Here is a 13108-nt window from a genome sequence, read left to right on the forward strand (position 1 = left end):
GATTACAGGCTTGAGCCACCGCGCCCGGCCCAGCTTTGCCTTTTATCATGCCTCAATTTGTATAGTTCTTGGTAAACTTTGACTGTTTATATGGAGTTTAAGACAGTATTATGACAGTCTTCATTTTTAAAAACTTTTCTAGCAGTATCCTGAGAGACTGAATTTAGTCATAAACTTCAGCAGAAGCCTTCTGTCTGACTCATGAGAGCCAATAATTATCATTTATTTGAAAAAGGTGATGAAAAACTAGAAATCATAAAAAGAGAACACATTTTCTAAATTTAATTTTTAATTCAAAGAATAAAAGTGTGCATTTGGCCAGGCACACTCACGCCTGTAATCCCAGCACTTTGGGAAGCCGAGGCAGGCAGGTCACTTGAGGCCAGGAGTTCTAGACCAGCCTGGCCAACAAAGTGAAACCCCATCTCTACTAAAAATACAAAAATTAGCCGGGTGTGATGGCATATGCTTGTAATCAGTAAGGCAGAGACATGGGAATCACTTGAACACACAAGGCAAGGTTGCAGTCAGCTGAGATCTTAACACTGCACTCTAGCCTGAGCAACAGCGTGAGATTCTGTCTCAAAAGAAAAAAAAAAGTGTATTCATATACCAGTCTTTGAAGAGAAAGTGTATGGTTTTTTTTTGTGTAGGGGTCCATTTGTGGAGTTTGCTTGGCTATCTTGCATAGACCCCATCTGTTATGTGTTAGGATATGTAGAAGGGAGTAAGAATCTAAAGGCTTTTTCAAAACGAATGTAAAATCCTTCTATATTTTTACAGTTTTTCTCAATTTTTTTACACTTGTCTTGTCCACACCTAATTTGATAGTATTTCTTTTACTGACTCAACTTTATCCAATTTTTCTAAAGCTCTAACTTACCCTAGAAACAGCTCTTCTAGTCACATTCATATTTTACTGGTTGATATAATATTTAATTAAATTATGTGAGCACAATAATCAATACGCTGACACAGAATGTTTGAGAATATACCTAGGTAAGTCTTGGTTTGCATACTGTGCAGCCTGTAGGAGCAGAAGTGTGTGGACCTCTGCAAGAATAGCCAGCTGGCTCTGAGCTTTCTCCCTTCCATGGGCATCAGCAATATTTTACAGAGGGCAAGAAAACACCAGTTAATGCAAATTGTTTAAATGTAGGCCAGTGAAGAGAGTTTGTACCCTGTTCAGTAAAAGAACCTGCTATTCCATAGAATAAAACATTTTAGACCAAATTTAAAGAAAAGTTTTCAGAATAGAATTCAAATGAATTTCATTATAAAGATAATATGCTAAAACTGAGTTCTCATCTTTCCTGAAAACTACTTAGGAAGGGGAGGATAAATTGCCAGTATAGGCTATCACATTTTTATTTGGTTGTAAAATTCCCCCAGGACAATCTGTATTCCAGCAATGAGCAGTAGCATGATAATTTGATGTGGTATCATACTGAAGAAAGAACTAGGGCTAAGAGGGAGGATATTAGGAAGGCAGATTTCAGGTCAGTATCCAGAAGAGCTTTCCAGTAACTAACAAGAGCTAGTCAGCAAAAAAGCTATCTCACAAAATACTGGAGTGCTTTCCCAGAGGCATCCAAGAACAGGTGGGATACCCACTGGCCTGGCAGAAGAGCACCCACTTCCAGCAGGGTGTTGCCCCAGATGAGCCTTTAAAGTACTTTGGAACTATAATGTCCTAGGGTTTTTATTTCTAAACGTTCTTGGCCTATATACATATATATATTTTAGGTCTATCTTAGCATTTTTTACTGCCTGGGCCTTTGGCCACTAATTTACATTGCTGTGCATTGCCTAAAAGCATCTGAAAAAGAAGTAAGTAAAAAATGTCCATACCAGGCCACTCATCACATTTAAGAAGGTATGGATATGAAATATAGTCTGATGCTATTATTTCCTTAGTGCCTGTGATAATTGCTCAATAAAAACTTTATGTCTTTGGGCACTGTAAAGGAAGCAGTAAATATTTAATCTTGGCAACTGCAGCCTTCAAACCTTACCCACAAAATGTTGTTCTCTGCCTTGATTGGTGTACAGAGGAAATTCTGTGGTAGGAACTGAATCTTATTCTTAAAACAGAAGGTATAATGAAAATAACACAATGAAAAAAATATATATTATAATCCATACAGGTATTCTCCACTTTAAGAAAAGCAAACAAACAAAATCAGAAAGTATAAAGCATTTAAGTTGGGGTGATTCTTTGTGTTATAAAATAACTCTTCACTTTACTGAACAGTTTATCATAGGGTTTCTTAAAATATCAGTTTTCACTAATACATTTGAGATCTTATTCCCACATCATGAGCTATATCCTAGACTTCTGCATTTAGAAACCACCTTAGTGATTTTCCAGCGCAACTGTTTTATTTATAGGTAAAGACACTGATGCCCAGGGAAACGTCCTAAATGTTATTCTTAAGATTATATAGCTAATGAATGGCAGAACTGGTTCAGGAACCCAACTCAGGGATCTTCCCACGTCACCATTTCTACTTTTAGGGCTGAGGACCCCAAGACATCAAATTCTTCTCAAAATTGGCTTTTTTCATTTTGTTTTTCATTATTAAGATAATACACATTAATCATAGAAAATTGAGAAATACAGAAATAGATTAAAAAGGAAGTCCCCTCCAGGGTTACCATCCAGTGTCTGTCACCACATTGACCCCTGGACCCTGAAAGGACATCCATATTCCCCTGCCTCAACAGAACCATCTTCCATGTGACCTCCAAGGCACTGAGATCAGGCCCTCTGACTCTTCATCTAAGTGAGCCTTCAGTGAGCTTCTATACGCTGGACTCTTTAGTCTTATCCCAGACTCTTCTGAAACATTTCACAGTGCTTTGTCATCTTTTCCCCCTTCTTTGCCTTGTGATTGATTTCATGACATTACTGTTCCCTGCATCCTCCTACCTCTTGGACTAGTCTTTTCCTGTCTCATTCTCAGGTTCTTCTTCTCTTGCCCATTCCTTAAATAACAACATCCCAGGTAGTTGCATGCTTAGCTCTCCTCTTAACTTTATGTTCTTCTTCTGGGATATTTTTTGGAGTCATCCATTACTTATATGATGTTGCCTGCTAAGTAAATATCTTCTGCCCCCACCTCTGTTCTGAGTGCCATGCTCCTATTTCCAGCTGCCTATTGGACTTTTTCTTCCAGAGTGTCATGTAAGGCTCCTTGGCTGACAGTTACTCAAACCCAAATTAATCAACATTTCCTTTCCTTGTGTCAATTAATTGCCAGATATCAATACTAGAAATTCTGAAGTCATACATTTTTTTTCTCCCCATTCGTCATCCAAGCAGTCCATCATAACAGCCTGCCAGTTCTACCTCCAGGGTGTCCTTCAAATCTCTCCCTGCTCCTGATACTGCTTCCCTGGGTCAGTCTTTCAGCACCACTTACCTGGACCATTGCAGTAGCTTCCTGCCTTCTCTCCCTGCCTCGCTCATCAATTCCTGCTCCACACTGCTGCCAGGGTTAATGTTTTCAAAACATAGATCTGGGTATAAATCATTCAATCTTTCAACTGCTTACCACTGCTTTACAGCATGAAGTCCAAATGCATTAGAAGGGCAACAAGACCCTTTATCCTCAATAACATAACCTGCTTGTTTAGCTTTCTCTGCTACATTCCCCATACCTACATCTAAGCCCGTGTCCTGCTTCTGGCTACCCCAAATAATTATGCTTTCCTAAGATGATGACGTTGCCACTACTAGCTCTTCTGACTGCTGTGCCCTTCCCCTTGTAAGCCTTTCTCTTATTTTATTTTGACCAAGAATCTTGCTCCATTGCCCAGCTGGAGTGCAATGGCGCTGTCTCAGCTCACCACAACCTCCTCCCACCAGTTCTTGTGCCTCCACCTCCCCGGTAGCTGGGATTACAGGCCTGTGCCACCACACCCACCTAATTTTTGTACTTTTAGTAGAGACAGAGTTTTGCCATGTTGACCAGGCTGGTCTTGAACTCCTGACCTCAAGTGATCTACCCACCTCGTCCTTCCAAAGTGCTGGGATTACAAGCATGAGCCAGTGTGCCCATCCTCTTGGAAGCTTTTCCTGAAATCTCTCTCAAGCCTTTTTAAAAGTCTGCTCAACTGTCACCACGTTGTCACACGTTCCCCAAATCCCCAGGATGGAATTACAGGATTCTGCCTCTCTGCTCTTAACACTCTTTGTTTTTGTGGCTAACAGTCTCTGCATCTTACTCTCTCTGCATCCACTGCAAAACAGCTCACTGCTTAGCATGGTGCCTGAAAGTTGGTAGACACTCAGTAACTGTTGAATAAATTGCCTCTCCACTTTGGAAGCACATGTCTCTTTCATAACCCAGCCACCCCATTCCTAGCTACTTCTACAGAATAAAAATGATTTTTCATTTTTTCAAAGATTCAATTGAAGCACACTTAAGTGAGGAAATGTCTGTTCACACTTCTGTGTAAGGAGTGCTGCTTCAGATTGCTTAAGTTAAATTAGGTTAAATTAAAAGAAAAAGAACATCTCCCCACTGTCAAGGAACACAGAATACAACTCACCTTGGTAGTTCTGACAATGGAACCCTCACAGCATCCCCGTTCCCTTCCTGGAGAGGTACACCACAGGTTTTGTGCATGTACACATTTTTTAAAGGCAGGAAACCACACGTAACAATCAGTCAACTGTTACATTTGGCAGAGTCTGTTTTTTAAAATGTGTTTAGTTAACCTGTTAAATAAATTTAACATTGAAAGAGTTTTATAAAAATTATTTCTGATTGGAAAAAAAGACTTTTGGTAGGAAAAAATATTAAAGAAAGTAAGACCACAGTATTTATAATGCAAACATTGTAAAAGGCCATAAAATTCCTGAGGTCGTATTGTGTATTTGTAATGGATCTATACTGTAAATGTAGATAAGGCTAAGGAAAATACATTCACTTGTTTAAAAAAAAAAGTTGAGTCAAGTTTCTTCCCACATTCAACGATGACAATGAGAAGGTATCATCTTTTTGGTATAAAAACCAAACTGCTTTTATAAGATTTCCTGTTTGCTATAGATAGTACCTAAAATCATATCTGAGTTTCTGATAAAGAGATATCAGTGTTCGAATGAACTGACATATCAGTCAAAGTGACATACTCAAACTATACACACACACACACACACACACACACACACACACACACCATTCATCTTCATTTATTTTTATTTTTTGAGGTAGGGTCTCGCTTGTTGCCCAGGCTGGAGTGTAATGGTATGATCATGGTTCACTGCAGCTTTGACCTGCAGGGCTTAAGTGATCCTCACACCTCAGCCTCCTGAGTAGCTGTGATTACAGCCCCACACCACCAACTGCAGCTCATTTTTAAAATTTTTTTTGTAGGACGAGATATCACTATGTTGCCCAGGCTGGTCTCATTTTATCTTCTTAATACTACAGGATATACACACACTGTTGCATTAGAAATGCATTTTGGATCCTAGAACTTGCTATAAATTAGGCCTGAAGAGGAATGGTTTGTACATTTCCTTTTAAACATCTCCAGACAGTTGGTGTGTCACTTCGGATTTGCTTTACTCATGCATTTATCCCCACAGGCCCTCACAACGCCCGAGTGTCAGGAATGTTACGAGCTTGTGTGGTGTGGCATCTGCTCACCCCTCCGTCTTCATATGTGCTTCCTGTTCTGACTCATCTCAGTGTACTCTTCTCTCGTTTTTCTTTCTCTGCAGTACGGCTGTCCCTCAGTATTTAAGGGGGCTTGGTTCCAGGGCCTCTACTGATACCCAAGTTCATGGATGCTCAAGTCCCTGATAGAACATGGCATAATAGTTACATATCACCTGTGCACATCTTCCTGTATACATTTAATCATCTCTAGATGACTCATAATACCCAATACTATATAAATGACACGTACATGGTTACACTATACTGTTGTTTTTACTTGTATTGTTTTTGTATGCTGCTTATTTTTTCAGATATTTTTGATCTGAAATTGATTGAATTCACAGATGTGAAACCCACAGATACGGAGGGCTGGGCCCACTGTGCTTTATTTTGCTTTCAGGAGCCCCTTCATTCACCCATTTCTGCCCATTTTTCTTCTCCCTACTTTTCCACTCTGAGTAATATCCCTGATTTTCTCTTCTCCTCACCCTTGTAATATTTCCTTGAAATATTAGAGTAGAACTCTTTCTCATTAAAAACATTAGTACCTGTAGCATTTTTAAAATAAAAAATGAAAGTAATTTACTGAACATCATCACATGGAGTTTGATACATTGATCTCTTTTCAGGACTATAGGCAGCTGTTTCTTTGAGGGTGACTGTTTACTCAGTGTTACTCTTGGGTCATTGTAATAATCCTAATCCTAACTGTTCCAAAAAGATACAGAGAGGATTAGCCCATAAAAGCCTTTACAATACATTGTAAATGGAAAGGGAGAGCCCATTTAAAGAGTTCATGTCCACTTTGACCAACTACATGTTATGGATTTTCTCACCCCAACAATAATTCCTAAGATTAGACATATTTGGGGAAAGACTAAAGATGGAAACAGCCCTACAGGTGAATGGCCTACACTTTTAGGCTGGTGAACCAAGAGAGAAGGAGCTCCCAGAAAGGGCTCTTTCTGGGTGGTGTCTCCAGCTCAAACCTACTCCTTCCTATTTAGAGGCAGGGGACTTTACACTATTTGTGGCCTTGTTGCTGAACCCCCAGCAGCAGAGATTATCTGCTGCCCTGTTCCCATTTATCTCAAGAAGAAAAACAAAAACAGAGAATAAAGGGCAAAGCAGAACAAACCCATGCGAGGTGGGATGCTAAGGGCCTAAGCTCCAAAGAAGAGTTTTTGGGAAAGCAGTAGATACAGGACACTTGGAATCAACATGAGTTTTCTCTTCTGGGAAGTGAGGCTGCTGTATTTACCAGCACCTTCTATCTCATATGGTTACCCTCTGGATCACATGAAAACGCTTCTGTAAAAGTTCCTTCAGAAAAAAATATATGAAATGTCTGAAACCAGACTTTTTTGTTGTTACTGGCCACACCTGTAGAATAAAATACACAAAAATTGATCTTTTTATGCAAATGTGAAGCCAACCTCTTAATGCAAATTGAAAAATCAAATATGAAAATACTGAAGGAGGAGTAATATATTTTTTTAGAATTCTGGGGCATGAAATATGTAGTACAGCTAATCTTAGTCATAATATCTTTAAGAAAAAGAAAATTTATTTTTTAATGCTTGGCACTTTCTATAACCATTGATTTGATCTTTTAAAATTAGTTTCCAGCATAGAAACCCTTCACCTCTGGCAGCAATGAACTAAACTCACATAAGAGTTTGTTTAAAAAATTACGTTAACGGCCGGGTGCAGTGGCTCACACCTGTAATCCCAGCACTTTGGGAGGCCAAGGCGGGTGGATCATTTGAGGTCAGGAGTTCGACGCCAGCCTGACCAACAAAGTGAAACCCCATCTCGCATAAAAATACAAAATTAGCCAGGCGTGGTGGCGCAGACACCTGTAATCCCAACTACTCAGGAGGCTAAGGCAGAAGAATCACTTGAACCCAGGAGGCAGAGGTTGCAGTGAACTGAGATGCCTCCACTGTACTCCGGCCTGGGTGACAGAGCAAGACTCTGTCTCACCAAAAAAAAAAAAAGAAAAAGAAAAAAAATTACATTATCACATATTTACTGACCAGAGTTTTATCCCAATGGAAAAATGCTCCAGGAAGTTAATTACTTAAAGATTAGGAAGATAGGGAAATTGTAGCTTTTCCCTGAATGATCTTTATGGACCAATTTTTAAAAAAAGAATTTGCATTTCATTCCAAACACAGATGAGGGCCTGACTAACCCTCAGTTTCAGCTGCATAAACATTAAATGTTCAAACGTCTTAGAAAATAAGAGCAAACCTTATAAAAACCAGTGTAAAACCTGAATAATTTCTTTCCCCAAAAAGGCAAAGATTGTTTTATTTCTTAGTTTTTATGATGTGAGTATAACAAACATTGTTGTAAACAAAACAGTGTTTGCCATATATGTATTTGTTTCTGTATATATATGTGGGTGTTTAAAATACATAAAATTATATATAAATATATTTCAAGTTTTAAATTTAAATTTATATGTTTATAAATTTTGACATGCTTTGACTCAGAGAGAGGCCTATAGTTTCTAATTACCTGTGAACATAATCTTCATTGAGGCCTTATTCCAAAGTATTCCATTTTGTAATAAATACCATGACATGCTTACAACTTTGTAAGATGAGAGAAAAAAATGGAGCCTGTTATTAGCACAAACTGTAGAATAAACCTGATTAGCAAAATTCTGTTGCTTTTTTGATTTGTATTTCTCACTATTCTTTATTAATAGCTAGCTGCATTTTTGGACCAGCTGGATAAAATAATTGAGCAGAATTGGTAGTAGTAACAGACTAACGATGTATTCATCATGTTGAGGGAGAGATTATGAAATTTTCTGTGGAGTTCATAATTGATTTAATAACAATTTAAAATACATACTCTTAGTTTTCGCAAGTAATTCCATATCTAAGAGCTTGGAGGCCCTTCTAACAAAGATCCCTTCCATTAAGAGTAGGCATAGTGAATTTCAGTCCTCTGTACTCTTGAAGCAAGCTAGACCAGATGAGGGAAGTGGCAGGTTTCACCCAATTTCACACACAAGGAAGTGATTTAAAACCACTTCATAAACTGCTGCATACAAATCAGCATTTTAGTTTTTTTCCTGGACAGTCGTTCTAGGTTTGCTTGTCACCAGCTATTAATACTAACTTACGGTCCAAGCTGAAATCTGTTAAAGACAAAATAATCAGAGAATTGGCAAGTATCAACTATATGAGGGACCTTTTATATTCTCGCTGATACTCTGTTCTGAGAGAAGTGTGTATTTCAGAGGCTTGTTTGCTGCTTTGCTTGCTTTCAATGCCATAACAGGAAAGAAAATGCAGTAGCTTTTCTGATAGAATTTTGTGAATTTTCATTTTAGAAACATGTTTACTATTTAATATATTAATAAAATTTCTGGCCGGGCGTGGTGGCCCACGCCTGTAATCTCAGCATTTTGGGAGGCCAAGGCAAGTGGATCACCTGAGATTAGGAGTTTTGAGACCAGCCTGGCCAACATGGCGAAACCCCCATCTCTACTAAAACAAAACACAGAAATTACCTGGGCATATGGCAGGCGCCTGTAATTTCAGCTACTCGGGAGGCTGAGGCAGGAGAATTGCTTGAGCCCAGGAAGCGGAGGTTGCAGTGAGCTGAGATGGCGCCACTGCACTCCTGCCTGGGGGACAAGAGTGAGACTTCTTCTAAAAAAAAAAAAAAAAAAAAAATCCATTGTCAACTAGGCCTTGCCAAAATAAATATATAGGAAGATATTGTAAAAATAATTTATTTAATTTTCCTGCTAATATAATTATCTACTAACTTCGAAACAAAGGTAAATGTAAGTATGTGCTGACATTAAACTCTTATCCTCACCAAGAAATGTCTTCCTTTTGAACATATAGTTTCTTTGAGCCCAAGAATCTGGAAACAGTAGAGTTCTAGTGACAGTATTTTGTTAGAGTTAATCTAAGTAATTATTACGACAGTAGTCAGCTTCTTATTTGATGTAGCATTAAATAAAAACTGTTAATAAATTCAAACTGGATCATAGGCAGTAATTTGAACTCTATAGCATACAGGAGAGAAGGGATGTGACTACTTTCCAAGTCCAGTCACAAAATAGTGATTATTTTTTAAAAGCACAGACTTGTTGGAAGACTTAGTATCTGATCGAATTCAATCCATTTCATTATTTTCTGAAAGTGGGTGGAGTTTGCTTTTATCATTTGTATTCTTTTATATCACCTGTTTGTGTTTTATCACACAGAGGGTTAAGCTGAATCTATTAGAATATATTTTCCTCTAGGACACACTTGAGCTGGAACTGGAACCCAGATTTGAAATTCTACCCTGAGGGCTTAGCTGGCACTCATTATTTCATCCAAGTCATATATTTGCAACAATTTAAGTAGGTAGATTTTCAGTGATGAAAGATTATTTAATAGGCTCCAGATTAGGGCAGTATTTTCCTAGTTATCTTCTTCTGTGTACTCTTCAGAAGAGATTGGCAGCATGGTTGATTCAAATAACCACCTAAGGGTTAAATATTATGTGTGGCCTCAGACCCCTGGTCAAGTGTTGGGGAAAATTTTTATTGATTTAAGTAGGTGTTATAGCTCAGTAACAAATGGCCCTATGTTTGGCAAGAAAAGCAGATATGGAAACTCTACTCACAGCCAAATCTACAAGAATAATATAATTGGTTCACGTAAAAGGAAATGGTTTTGACAGATTTACACTCTTGGGGTATGTTAGAATTCCACCAAAACTCAGGATTCAAGTGCATTTTTATCTCACAGTAGAAGAATCTGGCACTGAAAGTGGAAAGCATTCTCTGTAGAGCAAATGCAATTGACACGGTCGCTCTTTGACCTACTGTGTCTTCCACGTGTTATGTTATAGGTGGTTCTGATGTGTCCTATCGTCACTCTTTACCTTCTCCACTCCATTTAGATTTAGATGTGGATCAACCCAAAGAAGAAAAGAAAGAATGCTACTATAATCTCAATGACGCCAGTCTCTGTGATAATGTATTGGCCCCCAATGTCACAAAACAAGAATGCTGCTGTACATCGGGTGCGGGATGGGGAGATAACTGCGAAATCTTCCCCTGCCCGGTCTTGGGGACTGGTAAGAATGAATCCGCCAAGTGGTGGAGTCACACTTGTGTTTGGTCATGTGGTGTCCCCTAGGCATTGAAATAACACTCACTCCCACAGGCAACTCACGGCAACTTACCTTCGAGTGAGTTGCATTCAGGGCTAGAGCTGCACCCAAATCCCATCTTAATATGAATCCTTGAACTTCTGTTCATCAGAGTGTATTGTGACAGTCAGGTTCTGTGTGATATTTTGGCAGAAAGTTAATTCCATTTTATTCCACTTTAAAATCAGTCTTTGTTGCTAACAATGATACAGCATTATTTGTAACTAAAGTTTGGATATTGAAGCTAAGATTTTGTGTAATTGATTATTAAACCTTTAAGATACTAGACATCACAGTAGTAGAAAAATAATAGTTATTATATCAAGTAAAGCATGAGTAAGAAAATATGAATGAACTTAAAGGTTTTTTTAATTAAAAAGTGTAAGAAGACCTATGAGGTCATTAGATTTATTTGTACTTAATCCACAATTTTTTGAGATTGTACTAAATTTATTTGCTGGAGTTGCCTTAAAGTTACCAAGTCCAAGAAAGCAGAACTGAATTTGAAACATGCATTTGCAGAAGATGTTGACTCTTTTTTTTTTTTTTCCCCAACTTACTTCTTTTCTTGGTTTTGTCTTTTCTAAAATCAGCTGAGTTCACTGAAATGTGTCCTAAAGGGAAAGGTTTTGTGCCTGCTGGAGAATCCTCTTCTGAAGCTGGCGGCGAGAACTATAAAGGTGAGAATTGAGTGGAAACAAATTCTCAATACATTGTGTACATGTCAGACATTCAAATGAAAGCATGGCTCGGATTTCACAGAATTCGAGTTCTTTTGAGTCTTGGAAACAGTACAATGCCCTGAATTCTGCTATTAAAAGAAAGTCCCTATGGACTTGCAGTCAGAACACAAGCTTTATGATGCTGGGAAGTGGACATTGAGAGGTGAACTTCTGAGTTTCTGTCTCTTCATCTTTGAGATAGGAATAATTTCTCAAAGGTTATAATAAGGATTAAATAAGATAATATAACTGAAAGTACTTAACAAATTCTGTACCTAGTGGATACTTACTAAATATATTCTTTTATTCTAGATGTTTAATAGAAATCATATCAATTATGACCATGTAAATTTGACCGCTATCATGTTTGTCTTTATGGTCATCAACAAAGCTAAGATTCTTGTAATTTTAGACTTTACCCTACTATTGTGAGGCCTTTTACCAGTGTCTACAAGTTCATAATGAAAAATGGAAGAGAAGACAACCAAAGTAGACATATTTTCTGTATTTAATGCTGCCATTATACAACTCTAAAATTAACTTTGGTGAATATCCACATGTATGAATATTTCCTCATTAACCACTCACTTTTGACATTTTCATGATAGGGATATTACCATTTATACATAAAGTGATTTTTTTCCTTTATAGTTTAATGTTGAAGACTGCTAAGTAGCTGGAAAACAGACTATAAAATCATTTTTATTGCCCATTTTTGGAAAACTAGTGTTTAAATAATATGGCATAATTCAGTAGCTGGATAAGAAACTCCATTTGTGTTTTTTTAAATACATCTATAATTTAGTCCAATTAAATAACGAGACTTGGTTTATAATATGTGTTGAATGGTTTCCAAATTCACAAATATACATTACTATGTTTTTGCAGCGATGTAGTTAAATCTCACTTCATATTAAGGTACGGAGCTCTGATTTCACCATAAAGTCATCTTATCTTTTCTGTGAAGATAAATCCCTCCTTCTCCTGTTTTAGCAGTGCTGTAAATGGTTGGAAGAAGACTGAATTCAGATCCAACCAGCATTATGTTCTAGGTTTGGCTTTGCCATTTTCCATCTGTGTAACTTTAAGTAAGTCATCTTTGGAGTCTGTAAGTTGTAAAATGAGGAATAGATGACATTAGCTCTAAAATGCTAGAACTGACGCTAATAATAGCAGTAAAAGCAATAGATAACACTTCTGAGCAACTGCTTATGCCAGAGCATGTACTGAGTCCTATACATGAATCATCTCATTTCATCCTTCCACTCTTATTAGGTAAGTCTTCCTGTTGTTTCCAGTTTATCATTGTGTAAACTCTTAGTAGGTATGTTCCTATTGTCTCCAATGTATCATTGAGTAAACTGAGATAGCAAAAGCTGTTCATTTTATGGCGGGATGGGTCTGCTAACCCCTTTAGCAACTTCTACTTTCTTTTATCATCAAGAACGAATTGTGGTCAGACACAGTGGCTCACGCCTGTTATCCCAGCACTTTGGTAGGCTCAAGTGTGTCGATCACGGGGTCAGGAGTTCAAGA

At 37.9% G+C, this 13108-nt stretch overlaps 1 protein-coding gene across 9 annotated transcripts in view; it reads left to right on the forward strand.

Annotated features, from left to right (window-relative positions):
• The window catches only part of LTBP1 (latent transforming growth factor beta binding protein 1), a 463242-nt gene that overhangs the window by 411786 nt on the left and 38348 nt on the right, over nt 1-13108 (forward strand). For all 9 annotated transcript variants that reach the window (XM_017534853.2, XM_017534855.2, XM_037740749.1 and 6 more), the window contains 2 exons: nt 10599-10775; nt 11444-11530. In XM_017534853.2, the coding sequence (XP_017390342.1) occupies nt 10599-10775; nt 11444-11530 (264 nt within the window). The remainder of the gene's footprint in view (nt 1-10598; nt 10776-11443; nt 11531-13108) is intronic.

The sequence above is a fragment of the Cebus imitator genome, unplaced genomic scaffold (genome assembly GCF_001604975.1).
Source record: "Cebus imitator isolate Cc_AM_T3 unplaced genomic scaffold, Cebus_imitator-1.0 Scaffold88, whole genome shotgun sequence".
Taxonomy (NCBI): Eukaryota; Metazoa; Chordata; class Mammalia; order Primates; family Cebidae; genus Cebus; species Cebus imitator.